This window comes from Piliocolobus tephrosceles, chromosome 11 (genome assembly GCF_002776525.5).
Source record: "Piliocolobus tephrosceles isolate RC106 chromosome 11, ASM277652v3, whole genome shotgun sequence".
In the NCBI taxonomy this organism is placed as follows: domain Eukaryota; kingdom Metazoa; phylum Chordata; class Mammalia; order Primates; family Cercopithecidae; genus Piliocolobus; species Piliocolobus tephrosceles.
The window spans coordinates 122,682,699-122,702,086 of NC_045444.1; the positions used below are offsets into that span (position 1 = coordinate 122,682,699).

The following is a 19,388-nucleotide window of genomic DNA, read 5'->3' on the forward strand; positions in this document are numbered from 1 at the left end:
GCCCAGTCCTGGTCCCCCGGGGCAGTGCCCCTCTGGCCCGTCTGAGTATGGAGTGCTGTGTCCACTGAGCAGGCGTGGGTGGTCCAGGCTCACCGAAATGTCCCCTGATGATACCAGCTTTCCCTTCTCAGTGGCCTCCCCTGGGGTACCCCATGCCCTGAGTTTGATCCTGTCTTCTTTTTTGATTAAAAAACTTCTTTTTCTTTTTCTTTTTTTTGGAGACAGGGCTTAAGCGATCCTCCTGCCTCAGCCTCCCCAGTAGCTGGGACTGCAGGTGTGCACCACCACACCTGGCTAATTTTTAAATTTTTTTGTAGCGACAGGGTTTTGCCATGTTGCCCAGGCTGGTCTTGAACTCCTAAGCTCAGGCAATCTGCCCCCCTCAGCCTCCCACAGTGTTGGGATGATAGGCCTGGGCCACCACACCCAGCCTGGTCCTGTCTTCTCATGCTCTCACTCCTTCCTCGCTCTGAAGGCTGATTTCCCAGCCTGAGTTCATCTGCCTCCCTCCTTCATGTTCCTGTAACCAGCCCTTGGAGCTACTCCCCATCCTTTTCTGAGCTGTGCTGCTTGCCAGTTCCAGCACCTGGGCTGTTCCTTCCTCTCGCTACCTGCCTCGTCCTTGAGCCTGGAAGCCATCTCGAGCCGCAGCCTGACTCTGGGGCCCTGCTTCCTTCCTGGAGCCAGGATCTAGCTAGCTTCCGTACCCTGGGCCCCCCATAGCAGAGAGAGCCAGGCCACCATCCCTGGTGCCTGCTGCCAACTCTGTGCACCAAGACTGGAGATTGCAGTGCTACCTGCCATCAGCCCAGGCCACAGCTCTGCTCTGAGCCCCAGCACAACACCCCCTCTGCCCCTCTGCCGCCAGGGTTCACCTGTGCCTAACGGTGAGAGCTAGGCCCTGCAAACCCTCATGTGATGTTTCTCTGCAATAATGTTGAACTGCCTCAACAGTCAGGTTTCCGATGACCACCATCATGGCTATTGCTACCCTTAGTGAGGGCGAAAGGAACAACGCTGGCTCTATTCTGTCCTCGGGTTCCTGAAGCAGGCTCAGTACTCTCTATACAGTGGGAGGAAGGGCAGCAGTTGGGTGACGTGGGCGTGCCTCCCCTGGGCTGCTTCCCGAGCACACCCTGACTCTGGCACCTGATGGGCCCTTCCGTTTCTAGGCTCCAGGGTTGGGCTCTGGGATGCAGTGGCCTGAACACGGTGCCCCCACAGGCCCTCGTGGTTGTGTAGTATCCATGCATCAGATCCAGAGGTATTTCTCCTCTCTCTCCCCATGGCCAAGCAATCACCAAACCCCACTGTTCTGCCGCAGAGGCTTTCCTGGGGTCTCCCTGCTTCTGCCTCCAGTCCCACTGCCCTGGCCCCTTGCTCCAAGGTTGGCTAACGCGGGGTCACTCTCTTCTCTCCTGCTGGAAGGGGTCTGCAGCAGACCTGGCCTCATGACTTCCTTCCTTGAAAGCCCCACAGAGGTATCTGTCTTGGAGCTTCTGGGAGGTGCCGTCCCCCATAGGATACAGTCCAAGCCCCTCAGCAGACCACACACCACCCCCACAGGTGTGGTCCCCCAGGAGTGCCCCCGCCCCCCTCTGCAGCCTTTGTCCTTGCCACCTCCTGCCTCCACCATCACTGCAGAGATGCTGACAAGGCCACCCCCCCGCACCTGCCATACTCTTTCCCCTGCTGTTCCGTCCGCCTGGAAGGCCACCCTTCTCCTATGCTTTCTGATGAATTCAGACTCTGAACAGACCTCCCGTCCTCCTGAAATCCTCTCCGATGGCCTTCCTGCCCTTGTTGCAGGATTGTCATTTCCTCAGAACAGCCTGCTTTTCCCACCAGACACAGCAGGCAGGAACGACCCCGTCAGCCCTGTGGCCTGGCCGCTTGGCCTGTGCGCGACATTTGCTGAATGAAACAATAGGAAAAGTATAGGCTCAATCCATGGATAAATGGGTAAACACAATGTGGTATTTCCACACAGTGAAACGTTGAACTCATCCACAGAAAGGAGCGAACACAGACACGAAGACAGACAGGCTACGGAGCGGAGGAAGCGTGAAGACCTAGGCTGAGAGTGTGAAGCCAGACCCAAAAGGCCTCACAGTGTATAATCTCATTTATATGAAAACAGACAAAGTCGGGCAGAAAGCAGATCAGTGGTGGCCAGGGGGTAGGGGTGGGGCAGCGGGGGGAAGGGGAGGGACTGCTTAATGGGTATAGGGTCTCCTTGGGGTTGACGAAAATGTCTCCACTGTCATGCTACTTCACTGCATCCCTCATCGTGAATTTTGCCAGATCTCAGAATCCCTGACCATCGTTTTTAAAGAACCATCGTTTCTTTAAAGACTCACTGACGTTCTTTAAAGAGGCACTCTCTATTGCTAAGGTGAAACCATAGTGGATACACTGGTTTCCTGATACACATGACAATAAAACACAACCATCGGAGTAAAAGGGGCCGGGTGTGGAGCCATCGGACTCTCCCCAGCGCGCGCCCCAGGTGCCTGGGAAAGCCAGGCCTTCCTCGAATCCTCCCCAGCCCAGGGCTGGCAGTGGATCTCCCTCCCAAGACACTGCTGGGTTACACCCGGAGCAAAGGCACACTTGGCTGCCTCAGTGACTTTCTGAGGCAACTGTAGCTCTGATCAAGTCACCTGCTGGCTCAAGTGTTCCCAGGGGCTTTCCACAGCCCCCTGAGACCATGGTTACCAGCTCACTCAAAGGCCACACCTCCTGCCCCTGCTGACTCTCATCTGTGGACTATCCCCCTGTGAATCCGCCGTGTCTTTTCTCAGCTTTGCATTTTTCAGCTTTGTATTTTGTTTTGAGTCCACTGTGTCTTTCAGCTTTGCATTTGCTCAGGTCACCAGGAAGCAGGGAAGACACGTGAAACGGGATCACAAGAGCTTCAGGGGAGGCCCAGGGTGCTGCAGAGGGGACTCTCACTTCATGGGGAGGTGGGGACATGGCCGGCTTGCCTGGAACTGCAGCCCATAAGCCAGGCAGGGGGAGCTGCAGCCAGCGGGGAACCAGGGAGAGAACCTGGACCCAGAAACACCAGGGGGCCCAAAGCCTATGACACAGCTCACCCACCTGCCAGAGCTCACACTAAATCAAACTTCTCTGGTAAGAAAGTCCCACCTAGAACTCCAGGTTCGGGTTAGCTACGCCCCATTCCTGGCTCCCAAGAGACCCGGGCATTCGAGAAAAGCCTGCAGAGCAGCAAGAAAAAGACCAGTAGTGGATAAAGCAAGGCCTGGGAGGAAAGAGGGAGAATCCATGAACGAAAGAGAAATTTAGAATCACTTTCATTAGTATATTTATCCTCAGAGATATTGTTTATCATCTGTCTGTCTCTCTCTCTTTCCAGGTATCACTAAGGAGTCATACATCTTTATTACTTTTTCGTCAGTCTTACTGTCTATTATTGCCATTTTTGTTTTGGATACTCAGATTGTTCTATGTTTGGTCTCTGGGAGCCCCTACGCTGGTGAGGCTGTGCTCTTAGGGATGGACGAAGGGGAGGAAGAGGAGAAGGGTGAGGGGAGGGCTCCAGGGAAGGAGACTGAGGCGTGGCAAAGTGTTTCCAGCAGAAGGAACAGCATGTGTCAAGTCCAGATGGGGAGGTTATGTCTCACAGGGATGGCTGAAGGAGGCTCAGCAGCCGTGGGGACTGCGTGGGGCTGGGCAGACATGAGGCTGCAGTGCGGGGAGAGAGAGAGGGAGAGAAGAGAAGTGGGGAGAAGAGAGACAGGAAGACAGAGATGGAGAGACAGAGAAAGAGGATGGCCCTTGAAAGGACCGTGAGCTGTGCTTTTCAGGGAGCTTGGAGTTGGCTTACAAGCAGGGCAGCCACCCAGGAGCCTGGTGTGAAGGGATTGGCCCCTTGGGACATCACTCTGGCTGGAATGGGGGTTCGAGGGGTTGGGAGCAGGCTAGTTTGCATGCATATGTGATGTATATCTGCTATAGCAGAATCATAATTTATGACTTAAAAGTTTTGCTGGATGAATAGGCGTAACATGGTATTTTTGAAAAATTATATTTCTTTAGTTGGTGGGGCTGAACTTCATTTTGTTTGCTTTTCTGTTCATTGTGGCCTTATCTTGATTTTTACAAATGAAGGTGCATGAGCCTATCTGTTTACCTGTGAACCTTTCCTGAGCAGCTACTAAGGGTGGGACTGACTAGGTTGCTAGAGCTGCACGGGGCCTGCCTCTGAGATCCTTGAGTCCTCCTGTCCCCGGATCCTTGCTCACTATGCCTCAGGGGCCCGACTGCACCACGCCACAGCCCCTCTTCCCCCGATGCCTTTTACTGGGTGGTTCCCAGGTCCAGGGCTTCCCTGTAACTGTCACACACACGTTTCCCCCAGTAGAAACCAGGGGTCACCTTCCCAGATCCCACCCCACCGCTGTGGCTGGCCTTGCACACTCTGGCCCACTTCCTGAGGTGAGGAAGGCCAGCCGTGACCCAAGTTCTGACACTCTCTTCCTCTACACAGGGCGGGTGGCCCACTCCACTGTCAGACAACTCTTCTGACTTAACCCAATGGAGAGCTAAAAAAAAAAAAAAAAAAAAAAAAAATCCAATGCCCAGCTCTGCCCTAGACCAATTATGCTCAATTAAGTGAGAATCTCTTCCAAGGTGTGTGGACACTGGGAGTCGTTTTTTCTTAAAACCACCCCAGGCAGCTAGACTGAAGGCCACAGATTCATTGAAGTTGTCCTTCCATCAGCTGAGGCCCAGTTCCTGGAGCCTCAGGAGTCTGCACCCTTTTCATGCCCTAAGTCCGCTCCAGATGAAACCTTCCTGACTCCTATCCCCATCGCTCAAAAGAGATTTCCAGATTGTTCGCCCTCCTGGCCATCTCCTGTGGGCTGTTCTAGCTACCCAGGCTCCCAGTCAAGCAACGGTGCTGGTTTAATGGTCATGGGTGGAGCCATGGCCGGTGACCTCCTTGGCCTTTGCGGCATGTGAAGGTGGCCTGCAGTTATGCCGCCGTCTGGACATTCCCAGCACACCATGAGTCCGAGTTGACATAGTCCTCCTACCTTTTTAATGCATATACCATGTAGACAGATTTCTCCTGCCTTGAAAGTATACTAATGGTTTTTAAGTGTTTAATCCTAATGACTTGATCAGCTCAGGCTGCTATAAGAAAATACTATACACTAAGTGGCTTATAAACAAAAGAAATGTATTTTTCACAGTTCCAGAAACTGGCAAGTCCTAGATTAAGGTGCAGATTCTGTGTCTGGTGGGGGCTGCTCTCTGCTTCATAGACTGTGCCTTCTAGCCCCGTCTTCACTCCGTGGAACGGGCAAGGCAGCTCTCTGGGGTCTCCTTCACAAAGGCACTAATCTCAATCACAAGCGTTCTGCCCTCAGGACCTAATCACCCTCAGAGGCCCCACCTCCCAACACCATCACATTGGTGATCAGCTTTCAATGTCTAAATGTTTTGTAGGTGGGGGAACACACATGTTCAGACCATGGCACCTAAGAAACGTCAGTTTCTTACATTTGGCCCGCCTAAGTGACCTCATGCTGCTGGAGGGGAGTGTTTATTCACGCCTCCGCCATTTTCCATCTCCATTGCTTTCCAGGCTTGCTGGCTGAACAAGTAATGGACAGATGGGAGGAGAAGTGTGTTCTCACCTGCAGACCGACCTCAGAGTTGAGTCACTGTAGTGTCTGCTTTCTCTGACCTCAGAGTTGAGTCACTGTAGTGTCTGCTTTCTCTGCTTGGCCATACCAGCATGCCATGATCTGTGGTTTGTTGCATCCAACTTTCTTCCCTGTTTTGCAAACTGAGCCATTTCCATGGCTCCAGTCTTCTGGGCCTTGCTTTCTCTGGGGCTCCTCAAATATCACAGTCAGCAGCACTGAGACTTGACCTGCCTGGTCTCTGGGTACTGCTAAGATGCTCAACCGCACAGAAAGCTTCCTTTAGAGCAGACAGTTGCTTTCTCATCAGCTTCTCATCTTCTTTTTATGGCCCAATCAGTTATAAATCACTCAGGACAAAGGAGTTGTTAAGTAAAAAGAAACTTTTGGAGGCCTCTTGATTTGATTTAGATGATAGTAGTCTCCCTTTCTCCAAGGAGGATACGTTCCATGACCCCAGTGCACACCTGAAGCCTCGGATCGTACCAAACCCTACATACACTATACTTTTTCCTATATAGAAACAGGCAGGTGGTGTACACGGCATGAACATGCTGGACAGAGGGATGATTCACGCCCATGATGTGATGGGACAGGACGGCGCAAGACTTCATTAACACTGCGAAGAATGGTGCACAATTCAAAACTCAGGAATTTTCCATGTAATACTTATGGGTCACACTTGACCATGGGTAACTGGAACTGAGAAAAGTGAAACTGAGAATAAGGGGGGACTAGAGCATATTTAAAAAGCTGGTTTATGGAAACTGACCATTTTTTGTAAGTTTCCAGTTACTGTATGAACTTTGTCCCTCACACAACTCAGATAAATGCTGCATGGAGAACGTTTCTCAAGTTTCTTACTGAGAGTCAACGGGACATTCTGAGAGATGCAGAGATGCAAATGCAAATGTTTCCAGAAGAGGCTTTGTTATCAAATATCTTATCCTCTGTATTTGTCTTTGTGAAATTAGGAGGGCAGTCAGAGATAAACCACGCTCCCTTTTCTTGCCCTCCCCAAATGTTAACTACTGTTATAATTTCCTGCCTGGCTTAAAGAGCGATTCAAATGCATGGAGGTTTTGTTGAAAATTTTCTATTGGCAAGTATGTGCATCTGAAGTAGTTTGTTGAGGGATGGCTAACATCTCACACTGGTAGGGCTGTGGAAAAATTCAAATAGGGCTGCAACTGTTAGATTTTTCGAAATGAAGGTATACATTTTGGCATACATCCGTTAATATACAAGTTCAAACGTCAAAGGGATCACTCCGCGGCTTTCAGATTACCTGCCCCTCCCCTCTAGGTCTGTATCCTGGGGTGGGGGAGAGGTCCACCGGGGATTTTGAAGAGGCTGATGATTTCCCACTGATCTGAGAGTGAAATAATTATCCCTTTCTCTAGATTCAGAAGTGAAAACCAACCCAGAAACTATAATGCCTGAAAACTATATTTAAAAATTAACATGCACCAAACAATGTGAGAGCTTATGCAACTAAACTTGAAAAACAGATCAAGCATCTCCACTATTTTTGAGCTTGCATTTAGCTTGTCATTTTACTTTTCTGCTCATGCATTTCCGTCAGCACTAGGGAACCAACGTTCCTCATGGCTTTGAGGGCTGCAGAATGCTACTCTGAAATACAAAAGAAATACCAGAGATAGGAGAGAATCTACAGCGGGAAGTCTAAAAACATATAACTATGTCCTAAATACATTTGTCTCAAGTTTCTTTGATGGTATCTGTGTTAATTTTTGTCAGAAAGATCTTCTTGGTTATGAGTATAGTAGTAAGAAATAAACCACATTTCTCACATGGGCCATGCAAGCCGCCAGCTGGTTACTGGCTCTCCAGCTCTCCAGTCCTCAGACTTGGGCTGGAGTCTACAATACGGGCCCTCAGCTCTCTGGCCTTTGAACTCTACCACCAGCTCTCCTGAGGCCCCTTTTTGCAGATGGCAGATGGTGAGACTTCGCAGGCTCCATAACCGAAGGAACCAATACCTTATAATGAATGAATCTTTCTCTCTATAAATATAAAAGGACATAGAGGAGATACACACACACACACACACACACACACACACACACACACACATATATACACACACACACAGGCCACATGTATTTTTTTATATATTGCTCTCCTATTGGTTTTGTTTCTCTGGAGTGCCCTGACCACACTTTCTTCTCAGGCTTTCTTCTCACCTCTGCTACATCATTTAATCCCTGTGATCCTCTCTCTCTAAAGAACCTCCTGATTGCCTCCATCACAGCCTGAGTTTTCACTCCTCATTTTTTTTGCAGTGGAAAATAACTTTTATTGAGATCCCACCAGCTGCAAAATCTGTTCCTGGCATTAAGCTGCATCTTCTATTGCAATTTGGTCTTTCTTGAGTGGTTTCATGAATACTTTCCATGAATACTTTCTTCTCTTACATGGTCTGGGAGCAGCCATGGCCAAATTTCGCAGTGGTGTCAATAAATTTAAGGTCAGTCTTCTCCAGAGCCCACCATTTGGTCTAAGCCAGCAAAGACTTGTGGAGGGTGAGCACTCACTTCTTGGTTCCCACCACACATTCCTTCAGCATGACAAAGTCACTGGTCACTTCACCTTATGGGACAAAGTCACCCAGAGAGTTGATGCTCTTGTCAGTCAGGTCATGGTCAGCGGAGGCACTGTTCTTGATCAGTTTGTCGTCCTTGATAAGGTAGCCCTGGCCGATCATACAGATCAATCTTCTTGTAGTGTGGTGATGGTAGCCTTTCTGCCCAGCACGTGCCACAGAGAAGGTCCACACAGGCAGGATGCCATGCCTCAATCCAGGCCACCTTGTGCAAGCCTCAGTGGGTCTTGCAGGGTAGCTTCTTGGCGTGCCAATGACTTGTGACCCCTTTGTAGTCTTTGTCCTTGGTCATCTTGAAGATGTCAATCATCTCGTCCTGCCCAAACACTTGGTTCACAGGTACCTGCTGCCCTAGCCTTTCCTGGCCCCAGTCCAGCTTCTTGGCCACGGTGCCTCTGTTCACCTGGATCTCCATCAGTGGGGCCTTCTTCTGGCGCAGAGGAAGCAGGTGCATATGGGTGTGGGCAGTGACGTGGATGACTTGGCAGTACTTCTTCATGCTGCTGAAGTCTTGCTCCAGCTGCTTCTTGCCATCCTTATTCTGTCATTTCTTGCAGTAACTGGTAAAGGCCTTCTTCTTAGATTTATGCCAGTTCTTAGATAAGTGCTTTTTGCACTCATTGCTGATGTGCTTAGCAAAGATGGTCTTGGAGGTCCGGAGGCCTTGAGGCTTTTCCACGTAGCCCACAACACCCACAGTCACCATGGCTGTATCTCCACAATGGTCACAGCCTCTACCACCTCCTTCTTGTTCACGTTGGATCCTAGCCTGTTGACTTCTTGCACGATGTGGGTCATGCCAGCCTTGTATCCGGGGAAGGCCTTGTATCCCAGGAAGGCTGCGAAGTGGACCCGCTTGGAAGGGTCATCCTTAGGGAAGCTCTTCGCCTTCCCATGATGCTTCCTGTGCACTTCCGAGGCAGGAAGCCGAGGGACCCATGTCTGGGAGTGGAGAACTTCCTGTGAGACATCACTCCATCAAATTTCGCTGGTAGAGCCTAATTTTTTTTTCTTTTTCTGAGACAGAGTCTCCTTCTATTGCCCAGGCTAGAGTGCAGTGGTGCAATCATAGCTCACTGCAACCTTGACCTCCCAGGCTCAGGAGATCCTCCTGCCTCAGCTGCCTGAGTAGCTGGGACCACAGACACACGCCATCATGCCTGTCTAATTTTATTAAAAATTGTTTGTAGGGATGGGGGTCTCCCTATGTTGCCCAGGCTGGTCTCGAACTTCTGGATTCAAGTGATCCTTCTGTCACAGCCTCCCAAAGTGCTGGATTATAGGCATGAGCCACTGCGCCCAGCCAGTTCTCACTTCTTATGGCAGAGGGACTCAGGAGGCAGAAGGAAAACCTTCCTTTTATCCTTCCAGAAATTCCCAGTTGGAAGACTATATAGGAAGTTCATGGTGCTGGATTTCTTCCTGGCTTCCATGCTGTTCCCATCCTCAGTTGATTTTACCTCTTCCTCCTGCCTCAATATGTGGCTGTAATCCGGATTCTCCAGCTTCCATTCACATGGATTTTCCTACACCTCATCCATGCCCCACCTTCAACTAGAGTTTTCCTGAGCAGGGATATGTCCTGATCCACACCACCGGTCTTTATCTCTCCTGAGTTTGTCCTGAACTTCCAGCTGTTGAACCATAGACAATGGTTTGACTCAACAGCTCTAGAGCCAGCCGTGGTCTGTCTGTCCTCAATCTTCCCTCTGTTCCAATAGAGACACCTGGAGTTCACTTCAACTCCTTGGTCTCCTCCTGTTTCTTCCACACCCTGTCAGTCATGCCAGTCATCCTTTGTGGTATCTCTTGCATCCTTCACGATGTCTCTTGCATTTGTTTCATCTTTTTATATCCAGTACTTTCACTCCAGGGCAGATCTTCATCTGAGCATTTATTCATCTCTTCAAAAATAATTACTGCATAGCTCTTGAGTTCCAAGCACTGTGAGAGAGGCTGATCAGAGTTTGGGTCACTCTAGCTGCTGCAGGGGAACAGGCTGTAGAATGGCAGGAGAGGAGGTGGGGGCATTGGTTGGGAGGCTGGTGCAGTTGCAGCCTGAGAGGCAATGATGCCTCTTGGTCAGGTGGTTGCCGTGGAGATGGGGAGATGTGGGCAGACTTGGGCTATGAGCATAGGCTCCTGAAAGAGTCTCCTGCCATTTCATATCCCCCATGAAGCCTCCCCTGCCACTCTGGTGTCTAAGATCATCACCCTCCTTTGAGTAGGCAGTGCCTCCATTGGCCCTTTGCCTGTGTAACCAAATATGTCCTTTCTCTAAGCAGTGATCTTTGAGCATTATATAACAGGGACCTCTTGAAAACATGAAGAAAGCCCACACACCTTTTCCCCAGGAGAACGCTCCTTCCCATGAAAGTTTACATAAAATTGCAGGATGTTTAACCATAGGGCCCCTGTTCCCTAGGCTAAGGACTCTATTATCTCTATTGCCCGTAAGCCAAGCTCTCACTTCTTTCCATCTTCTTCTCTTATTGTATTTTAGTGGACACAGAAGATGCTCCAGACATCCACTTCCATGATGGCGCCCTCATTCCTGATAATTTCCTTTGGAAACACATGATATTCACTTGTCCATTTTTGTAAAGTCATGCAAAATTTGGTTTGAAATGTTCAAAAATAACCTAAGAATGTGGTTGGCTTAATCGTTCAATTTGGAGCACCTCTTTCGGCCAAGGGATTGGAGAGGAGGAGCTGTGGTCAGAGTTAGGTCTGCTGGCACTGCAGATAAACAAATGCTTTCATTGTGAATTGTGCTCTATAAAGGTCCAGGGGTCTTTCCAGAAGAATTTAGCACTAAGTTAAATCATTTTGAGGCTGGAGTGAATTTAGAGAAGACTCATTAATGTTCATGTGATCATGTGACAGGTCAATACCACTTTAAATCATTCCAAATGGTCTAACATGTGGCTTGAAAAATAACAGAGGAAACAGTTGTAAGGATGATTGCATAGTGCTCTGTTATTGTTCCTTTTGTTCCTAAAGCCAATGTGAGGTCCACACAACTGTGAGACAAAGGCAATTACTTTGGCATTGAAGGCACTTCTGCAGGACTGCTATCAGTTTGCAGAAAATGTCCTCCTCCTGGCACTAGCACTGTCTTCTGTTAAAGCGCTTTCCACAGAGCATTCCTTAACTGCAGTCCACAACAATTTTGGATTTAAAACTGAGGACTCAAAAGAAAGACTTTTTTTTGAGAGTTCTATATATATTCTAGGTGCTAATCCTTTGTCAGATAGATAGTTTGCAAATATTTTCTCCCATCTATAGCTTTTTTTTTCATCCTCTTCACTGGGTCTTTCACAAAGCAACAGTTTCTGATTTTGATGTGGCCCAATTTATAAATTTTTCCTTTTATGGATCCTGCTTTTGGTGTCCAGTCTAAGACCTCTTTGCCTAGTTCTAGATTCTGAGGATGTTTTTCCTATGTTTTTAATCTCAAAGCTTCATAGTTTTATGTTTAAGTCCATGACCCATTTTTGAATTAATACTTGTGTAAAGTGTGAAGTTTACCTAGAGATTCATTTTCTTGCCTATGAATGAGAGACTAGTTTTTAGAACCTGATATTTGAATGTATTTATTGCGCTTCTTTTTTTTTGTTTTCAGTACAGATGCGGTCTCACTGTGTTGTCCGGGCTGGGTGCCAACTCCTGGCCTCAAGTGATCCTCCTGACCAAGCCTCCCAAAGTGCTGGGATTACAGGTGTGAGCCACTGGGCAGGACTACTGTGCTTTTGTGTTTTCTCTTCCACTAGCCCTGAGCTGAAGACGAACATCCCAGACTGTTCTGTTTTCTTCTGTCTTTCAGCATCTCAGTATGGAGGGGCTCCAGATGGATCCAAATAAGGAAATGAAAACATTCATCTTTTAAACATTAAACTGTTTCACCAAGTTTCTTGATGAAAAGATCAAATGCATGCAAGATTACTGATAACAAGATATTTTATTCTAAAATGGTCTTGGGTACAATTACAGAGATCCACCATGACAACCCTGCTCTTTCTCACTCCACTAGCCCTGCATTAAATCGGAAATTCATGCAGAAACACTGATTCATTGTGAAATTCAACTGAAACGTTCAGCAGTTCTCATGACTTTTTTGCACTTGTAATAGATTTTTTCATATTTATGTTAATTTGTAACTATCTCATGGACTTGCAAACCTTTTAGCTCTCTACTTGTGTGATATTTAGAAAATAACTTATTTTCCATTTAAAGAGGTTAGTTGAAATATTCAGATAATCCTATCAGTTTTTAAATATAAAGTCTTTTCCAAGTTTTCTGATTATGCATCTAGAACTGGCAATTGATATGTAGTCTTATCAAAATACTGAAAGAACAATCACGCAGCTGGGCCCTGTGAGGGCTGGGATAAGCCAGCGTCCAGACACGTTAGACAGAACTACTTTCCTCTGTCTTCTCCCTTGCCCTCTAACCACAAGGAATGATAGTGCCTTTTGCTCTAGGTCAAAATGTCAGTTCTCACAAAAGGATTTGAATAACTGGTCTCAGGAATGGTTTGAGGTTCTCTAGGGTTGACACCAGAGTAACACTTTTAAAAAGTCTCTGGAAAAGGTAATGTGATCTCTAAGAAGTGTAGCAGCATAACTTAAATATATCAGTTTTTATTAGAGATGACCCTTTCTTCTTTTAATAATCACATTGTCACTATGCAGACCTGCATTTTTCATGAAAAATTTCATTTCTGATTCTGAAGGCGTTTCCCCTTCATTTGCAAGCATTTCATAAATGCTGATGTTCTCAAACTTTGCTTTTTGTTCAAAACTGTTCATCGTTAAGTGACTCTTTAATAGCTAGTTAATAAAATACTTTCACCCAACAAAGACCAGATTGTGTAGCTGGTAATTTCAGATTTATACGGAACAAGCTTCACTAACAGTGAATTTTTAATTTGCAAGTATAAAACTCCCTCGTGCATATTTTGAGGAAGAGATTCTTAGAATAAAATTGGAATGCTTCCAATTCTCTTTATTCTTAGGCACTTCTTCAAAATTATCTTGTAGAGTAAGAGTATGATTTTTAAAATTAACTGTATTCAGAGGGCTTTTATTTTTTTCCAGAACAAGCTAGAACTTCTGGGGTATAGACAGAACAATAGGGCCCTAGGTGGTCTCCCAGATCGGGTTCCCCGGAAACACTCAGATGGAGATGGATGTAGGTGGCCTACTGGGAACACCAGCCAGAAAGAAGAGAGGGAGGGAAGCAGCCCTGCCTGGGCAGAGGGAGAAGCTAAGTTGTGATGCAATTGCAAGAGAGCTGTCAGCTGATCCCAAAGGGAACAGCAAAAGCTGGGAGAACCCTCGGAGTTGTCCAGGCAAGGAGAGGGGCTGGGTTTTGGTACTATCACGTGACTCTCCTTGGATGCAGGCTGCCCCAGAAGGGGTGTAACCTTGCTTGCAGTGGCTCCCTTAGACTGTAGCAATTCCTGGGGTGGGATTTAGCTGTGACTGTCAGCACTGGTATGTCGGGAGCTAGGTGCTTGAGTGTCTTGGTCCCGAAAGGGGTATCCGAGGGGCCCAACTCAGCATCTACTGCCAGTGAATCGGGCTGTGCCCCAAATGAGCAGTAAGGGGTCTCTTTTCTTTTGTTCATTCAGTGAACATCAGTGGATCGTGGTTAAAGAAAGGGATGAAGACAAATGGAGGGAGACAGAAGATCCACTGTGGGTCACAGTGCAGGAGCCGAGCACGTGAGAGGAATGACTGCCTTCAGCTGGCCAGCCGCAGTCATGCCCAGTGCTTTGAACACATGGTTGGCTTTTATTTATTTATTTAATTTCTATATATATATTTTGAGACAAAGTCTTACTCTATCACTCAGGCTGGAGTGCGGTGGCACTTTATTGGCTCACTGCAACCTCTGCCTCCTGGGTTCAAGCAATTCTCCTGCCTCAGCCTCCTGAGTAGCTGTGATTACAGGCACCTGCCACCATACCTAGCTAATTTTTGTATTTTTGTAGAGACGGGATTTCACCATGTTGGTCAAGCTGGTCTTGAACTCCTGACCTCAGGTGATCCATCCGTCTTGGCCTCCCAAAGTGCTGGGATTACAGGTATGTATTTTTAGTAGAGATGGGGTTTCACCATGTAGGCCAGGCTGGTCTCGAACTCCTGACCTCAGGTGATCCGCCTGCCTTGGCCTCCCAAAGTGCTGGGATTACAGGTGTGAGCAACTATGCCTGGCCAAAATGTTGGCTTTTGTTACCATTGCCTACACTGTGAATTTATGCCAGATTTGGGTGCTGTGATTTTATGTTTACCATTACCCCTTCTCCCTTGCTCGTAACTTCTGACTCAGGTAGCTCGTCCTACTTGACTGCACAGGCTGTCCCTTTTCTCTCCCACTGTGACCTGGCACCAGGGTTCCCAGACACAGTCTGCCAGACCCTTGGAGCTGCTCCTCCTATGCAGAAGTTCGCGAGTCTGTGCTGGTCAGAACCATCCTTGGAACACGAGGAGCATGACTGTGGCTGTCTGAGCCAGAGCTGGGTCACATAACCTCTACCAATCCACTCTGGAGAGCTGATGCAGACTGGAGTAACAGCAGGATCATGATTTTTTTAAAATATTAAGTTCTGGGATACATGTGCAGAACGTGCAGGCTTGTTACATAGGTATACATGTGCCATGGCGGTTTGTTGCACCCATCAACCCATCATCTAGGTTTAAAGCCTTGAGTGCATTACGTATTTGTCCTAATGCTCTCCCTCCCCTTGCCCCCCACTCCCCAACAGGCCCCAGTGTGTGATGTTCCCCTCTCTGTGCCCATGTGTTCTCATTGTTCAATTCCCACTTATGAGTGAGAACATGCAGTGTGTGGTTTTCTGTTCCTGTGTTAGTTTGCTGAGGATGATAGTTTTCAGCTTCATCCATGTCCCTGCAAAGCACATGAACTCATTCACTTTATGGCTGCATAGTATTCCATGGTGTATATGTGCCACATTTTCTTTATCCAGTCTATCATTGATGGGCATTTGGGCTCGTTCCAAGTCTTTGCTATTGTGAATAGTGCTGCAATAAACATACGTGTGCATGTGTCTTTACAGAATGATTTATAATCCTTTGGGTATATATCCAATAATGGGAATGCTGGGTCAAATGGTATTTCTGGTTCTAGGTCCTTGAGGAATCGCCATACTGTCTTCCACAATGGTTGAACTAATTTACTCTCTCATCTCTCACCAACAGTGTAAAAGTGTTCCTATTTCTCCACAGCCTTGCCAGCATCTGTTGTTTCCAGACTTTTTAATAATCACCATTCTAACTGGCGTGAGACAGAATCTCATTGTGGTTTTGATTTGCATTTCTCTAATGACCAGTGATAATGAGCTTCTTTTCATATGTTTCTTGGCTGCATAAATGTCTTTAAGGATCCACTCTTCAGAGCTGATTCCGATTGGATTTTGGTCAGCCGTGAAGTGGTATCTGACTGCAACATACTCTACTTCAAACAGTTATGTTTTAGGATGAGACCATCTTCAAGCCTGAGATCCGTTTCCCATAGAAAGAGTTTATGCTGAGAGCACATGGGCCCTGAGAGTGCACTTCTCCTGCAGGCTTCACCATGAAGACCCCCCAGTTATTGGCAAGTTCATCCCACCTCCACTTCCAAACCCCCTACATGAGGGAAGGACGGGCCCAATATGACACTGTGTGAACTCTGATTTCCTTTAGTAACAAATACTTCTGTTAAAACATATCCAGATGTCAGTGCTAGATGATAAATGTGAACGAACACATTTTGGTTAAATCAGTATTATTATTTTGACTTTCCAGTGTTTACCTGGTTTGTTAAGTATTTTTACTTCTCTCTACCACTGAGGAAAGAAAAGTGGGATAATTTATTTTGAGGAAGGAAAACTTAGAGCTATCACATATGTGAATCAACATGTGAGGTATCTGAGTGTTGAAACCACGACTGATCCTAATTGATACTTACAAGTTATAGAAAATGTGGCAATGGATTGCTGATCAATATTTAAAAATTGAAAACCTGTTGGTAGATAACATGGTTTCTCCAGGAAACAAATGGCTGCAATCCCAACAGATTTGGAAATATCTCATTGACCCAAAGCAAAAAAGTCACTAAAAAGAAAATGAAATCAAATTTCTAAAATTTATACAAATATTTTACCTTATTTTTTCCCTTGGTTCCTTTCTTTTGTTTTTTGGTTTTCTTAGGTTGCTTTTCCTTTTTCTTCTTTTTCTTCTTCTCGTTTTTTTCTTCTTCTTCTTGGTTTGCAATGATATCCTCAATAACCTAATGAAAACCAAAATAATCATAGCATTTTCACAGATCCCTCTCAAGAGGAGGACTGTTTTTCCTGTTGGAAGGAAGTATTTGTGCTGGTCAGTATCACCTCTCTGCCTGGCCCTGGACCCTGCAGGCCGACCCCTTGTGGGGTATGGTGGGGGTCCTGCCTGCCATCTACCCTTAGCTGGATTCGTGAGTAGGGGGCAGCAACCTCAGTGTAGATGGAGAGAGAGTCTGGACATTTCTGAGTCCGATTCCTTCCCTAATTCCACCTGCTCCAGCTCTTGGAGGTTCCACAAACTCTAGGGGAGGTCATAGCTTCCTCCACGTCTCAGCAACAGCTGGATGTGCCAGCCCTGCCCACAACTCATCAAAATCCAGGGGGAGGATGCCACTGTTTCCTGCCAGGCTCTGATGGCAACAGCCACTCTTGCAATAACTTCCATTTTCATGAGTTGGTTTCTTTCACCAGTGATTTAATTTATATTCCCTACAGTGACAAAAGACCTTTTATCCTCCTAAATTATAAAATATTTGTTAAAAAGCATCCAGTTCACATAGGATTAGCACCACTGCAGAACTATTATACATTTGTTTTTAAAAAATATGTAATTCAGTTCAATATAACAGTGTTCACTGAGCACTCACTCACTGCCATAGAGAGCTGTGAATTCCAGGAGATATAAAGGTGACAGTGACAGGACACGCTTCCCGTTTGGCCCCCGGGGCTCTGCTCATCACTCGTCATGTGGCCAAGACAAGCTGCATAAGCTCTCTGAGACTCAGTTTCCTCAGCTCTAAAATGGAGCCAGCATCTCCGTACACAGCACTTAGGATGCGCCGGGCATGCTTCTGAGAGTCTCCCGGAGACAGACTCCTTCGCTGCTACACCAGACGCACGGGGGTTGCTGTTGTTGCCCCGTTTAATGGATGAGAGAACGGGGACACACAGAGTGCAGTATCCCAGCCAGGGACACACAGCTAGTGAGTAGCTGAGCTGGGATTCAGGTGGCACTAACCAGGGTGAACTTCATAACGTAGGGAGAAAAGAGGCACGACGCATAAGAATACATGTCAACTTACTCCATCGTACAAAATGCACAGAGTGAAACCAACAATCCATACTCCAGTCTCAGGTACATACACATGTAGTCCAAGTACAAAGGAATGTAAGGGAATGACCTACTCCAAATTAAGTACAGCAGTTGCCTTTGAAGATGCAGCAATTAAAACATTGGGGGTGGGGAGACAAGGGCTAATATCGTTTTATCCTAGTGTGGAAAAAGGAGAGAGGTGAAGCATGTGTTGTGCACATATTTGGCCATGCAAAAATGATCTTTTCCCAGTTGGGGCAACATGATGAAACCCCATGTCTACAAAAAAATATGAAACATTAGCCAGGCGTGGTGGTGCACACCTGTACTCCCAGCTCTCTGGGAGGCTGAGGTGGGAGGATTGCCTGAGCCTGGGAGGTAGAGGCTGCAGTGAGCTATGATCCAGCCACTGCCCTCCAGCCTGGGCGACAGAGTGAGATCCTGCCTCAAAAAACGAAACAAAACAAAACAAAACAAAACAAAATAAAACAGACAAAGGCTCATCTCGACTCACAGAATCAAGGTGTGGCTGCCCAGGTCTTCATTGCACTGGAGCACTTGGAACACAGACATCGTTTGGACCTTAGAAACTACAAAACTTTCAGAAATGTAAAAACTTAAAAAAAAAGTCTGATTTCTAAAATATGAGCACCTAAAAAAAAGATGAAATCCTTATTTGTGGAGTATACATTTCACTGTGGCCTTATCAGTTAAGCCTTTTAAAGTCTTACCAATTATATGGTTTATTTCATCTCTCTCCTTTTAAAGTTTATTAGTTTAAATTTTTGGGTATTACATTTTCATGGTTCACAATTCAAAAGTTACGAAAGAGTAATTATACATAAATACATAATATACAGTGAAAGGTTTCCTCCCCACACTATTAACCAGCCAAGAAGATCCACTTTCTCTTTTTATTTTTTATTAAGGCATAATTGACAAAAATTTAATATATTTACAGTACACAACATGACGTTTTGATATATGTACACATTGTGGAATGATTAAGTCAAGCTAACTAACATGTCCATCACCTTACATTCTTAGCATTTTTTTGTGTGATGAGAACATTTACAATATAGTCTCTTAGCAATTAAAAAATATACAAAACAATATTGTTAATTATAGTCATCATGCTGGACAGTACATCTCCAGAACTTTTTCCTCCTGTCTAATGGAAACTCTGTACCCTTTGACCAACATCTCTCCATTCCCTGATCTTCCCCTCCCACCCTTGGTATATTCTACTCTCTGCTTCTGTAAGTTAAATTTTTTTTTAGATTTTATTTGTAAGTGAGATCATGCAGGATTTGTCTTTCTGTGCCAGGATATTTCACTTAGCACAATGTCCTCCAGGTTCATGCATGTTGTCACAAATGACAGAAATTTCCTTCTTTTTTAAAGCTGAATAGTGTTCCATTGGGTACATACAATACATTATGTTTATCCATTCATCCATTGAAGAACACTGAGGTTGCTTCCATATCTTGGTTATTGTGAGTGACGCTGCAATGAACATGGAAGTGCAGACATCTCTTTGACGCACTGATTTCATTTCCTTTGGATACATACTCAGTAGTGGGATTGCTGGATCATGTGGTAGTAGTTCTATTTTTCATTTTTTGAGGAACTTCCCCGCTGTTTTCCATAATGCTTGTGTTAATTTACATTCCCACCAACAGTGTACAAGGGTCCCTT

At 46.3% G+C, this 19,388-nt stretch overlaps 1 protein-coding gene and 1 pseudogene across 2 annotated transcripts in view; both read right to left on the bottom strand.

The window, feature by feature from the left end:
- The window catches only part of IQCA1 (IQ motif containing with AAA domain 1), a 171,544-nt gene that overhangs the window by 72,443 nt on the left and 79,713 nt on the right, over positions 1-19,388 (bottom strand). Inside the window, exon 8 of one of the 2 annotated variants that reach the window (XM_023228744.2) lies at positions 16,477-16,602. The exons of the other annotated variant lie outside the window; for it this stretch is intronic. Within the exon in view, the coding sequence (XP_023084512.1) occupies positions 16,477-16,602 (126 nt within the window). The remainder of the gene's footprint in view (positions 1-16,476; positions 16,603-19,388) is intronic. 2 annotated transcript variants of the gene reach the window in all.
- Positions 8,037-9,275, bottom strand: LOC111553758 (annotated as a pseudogene).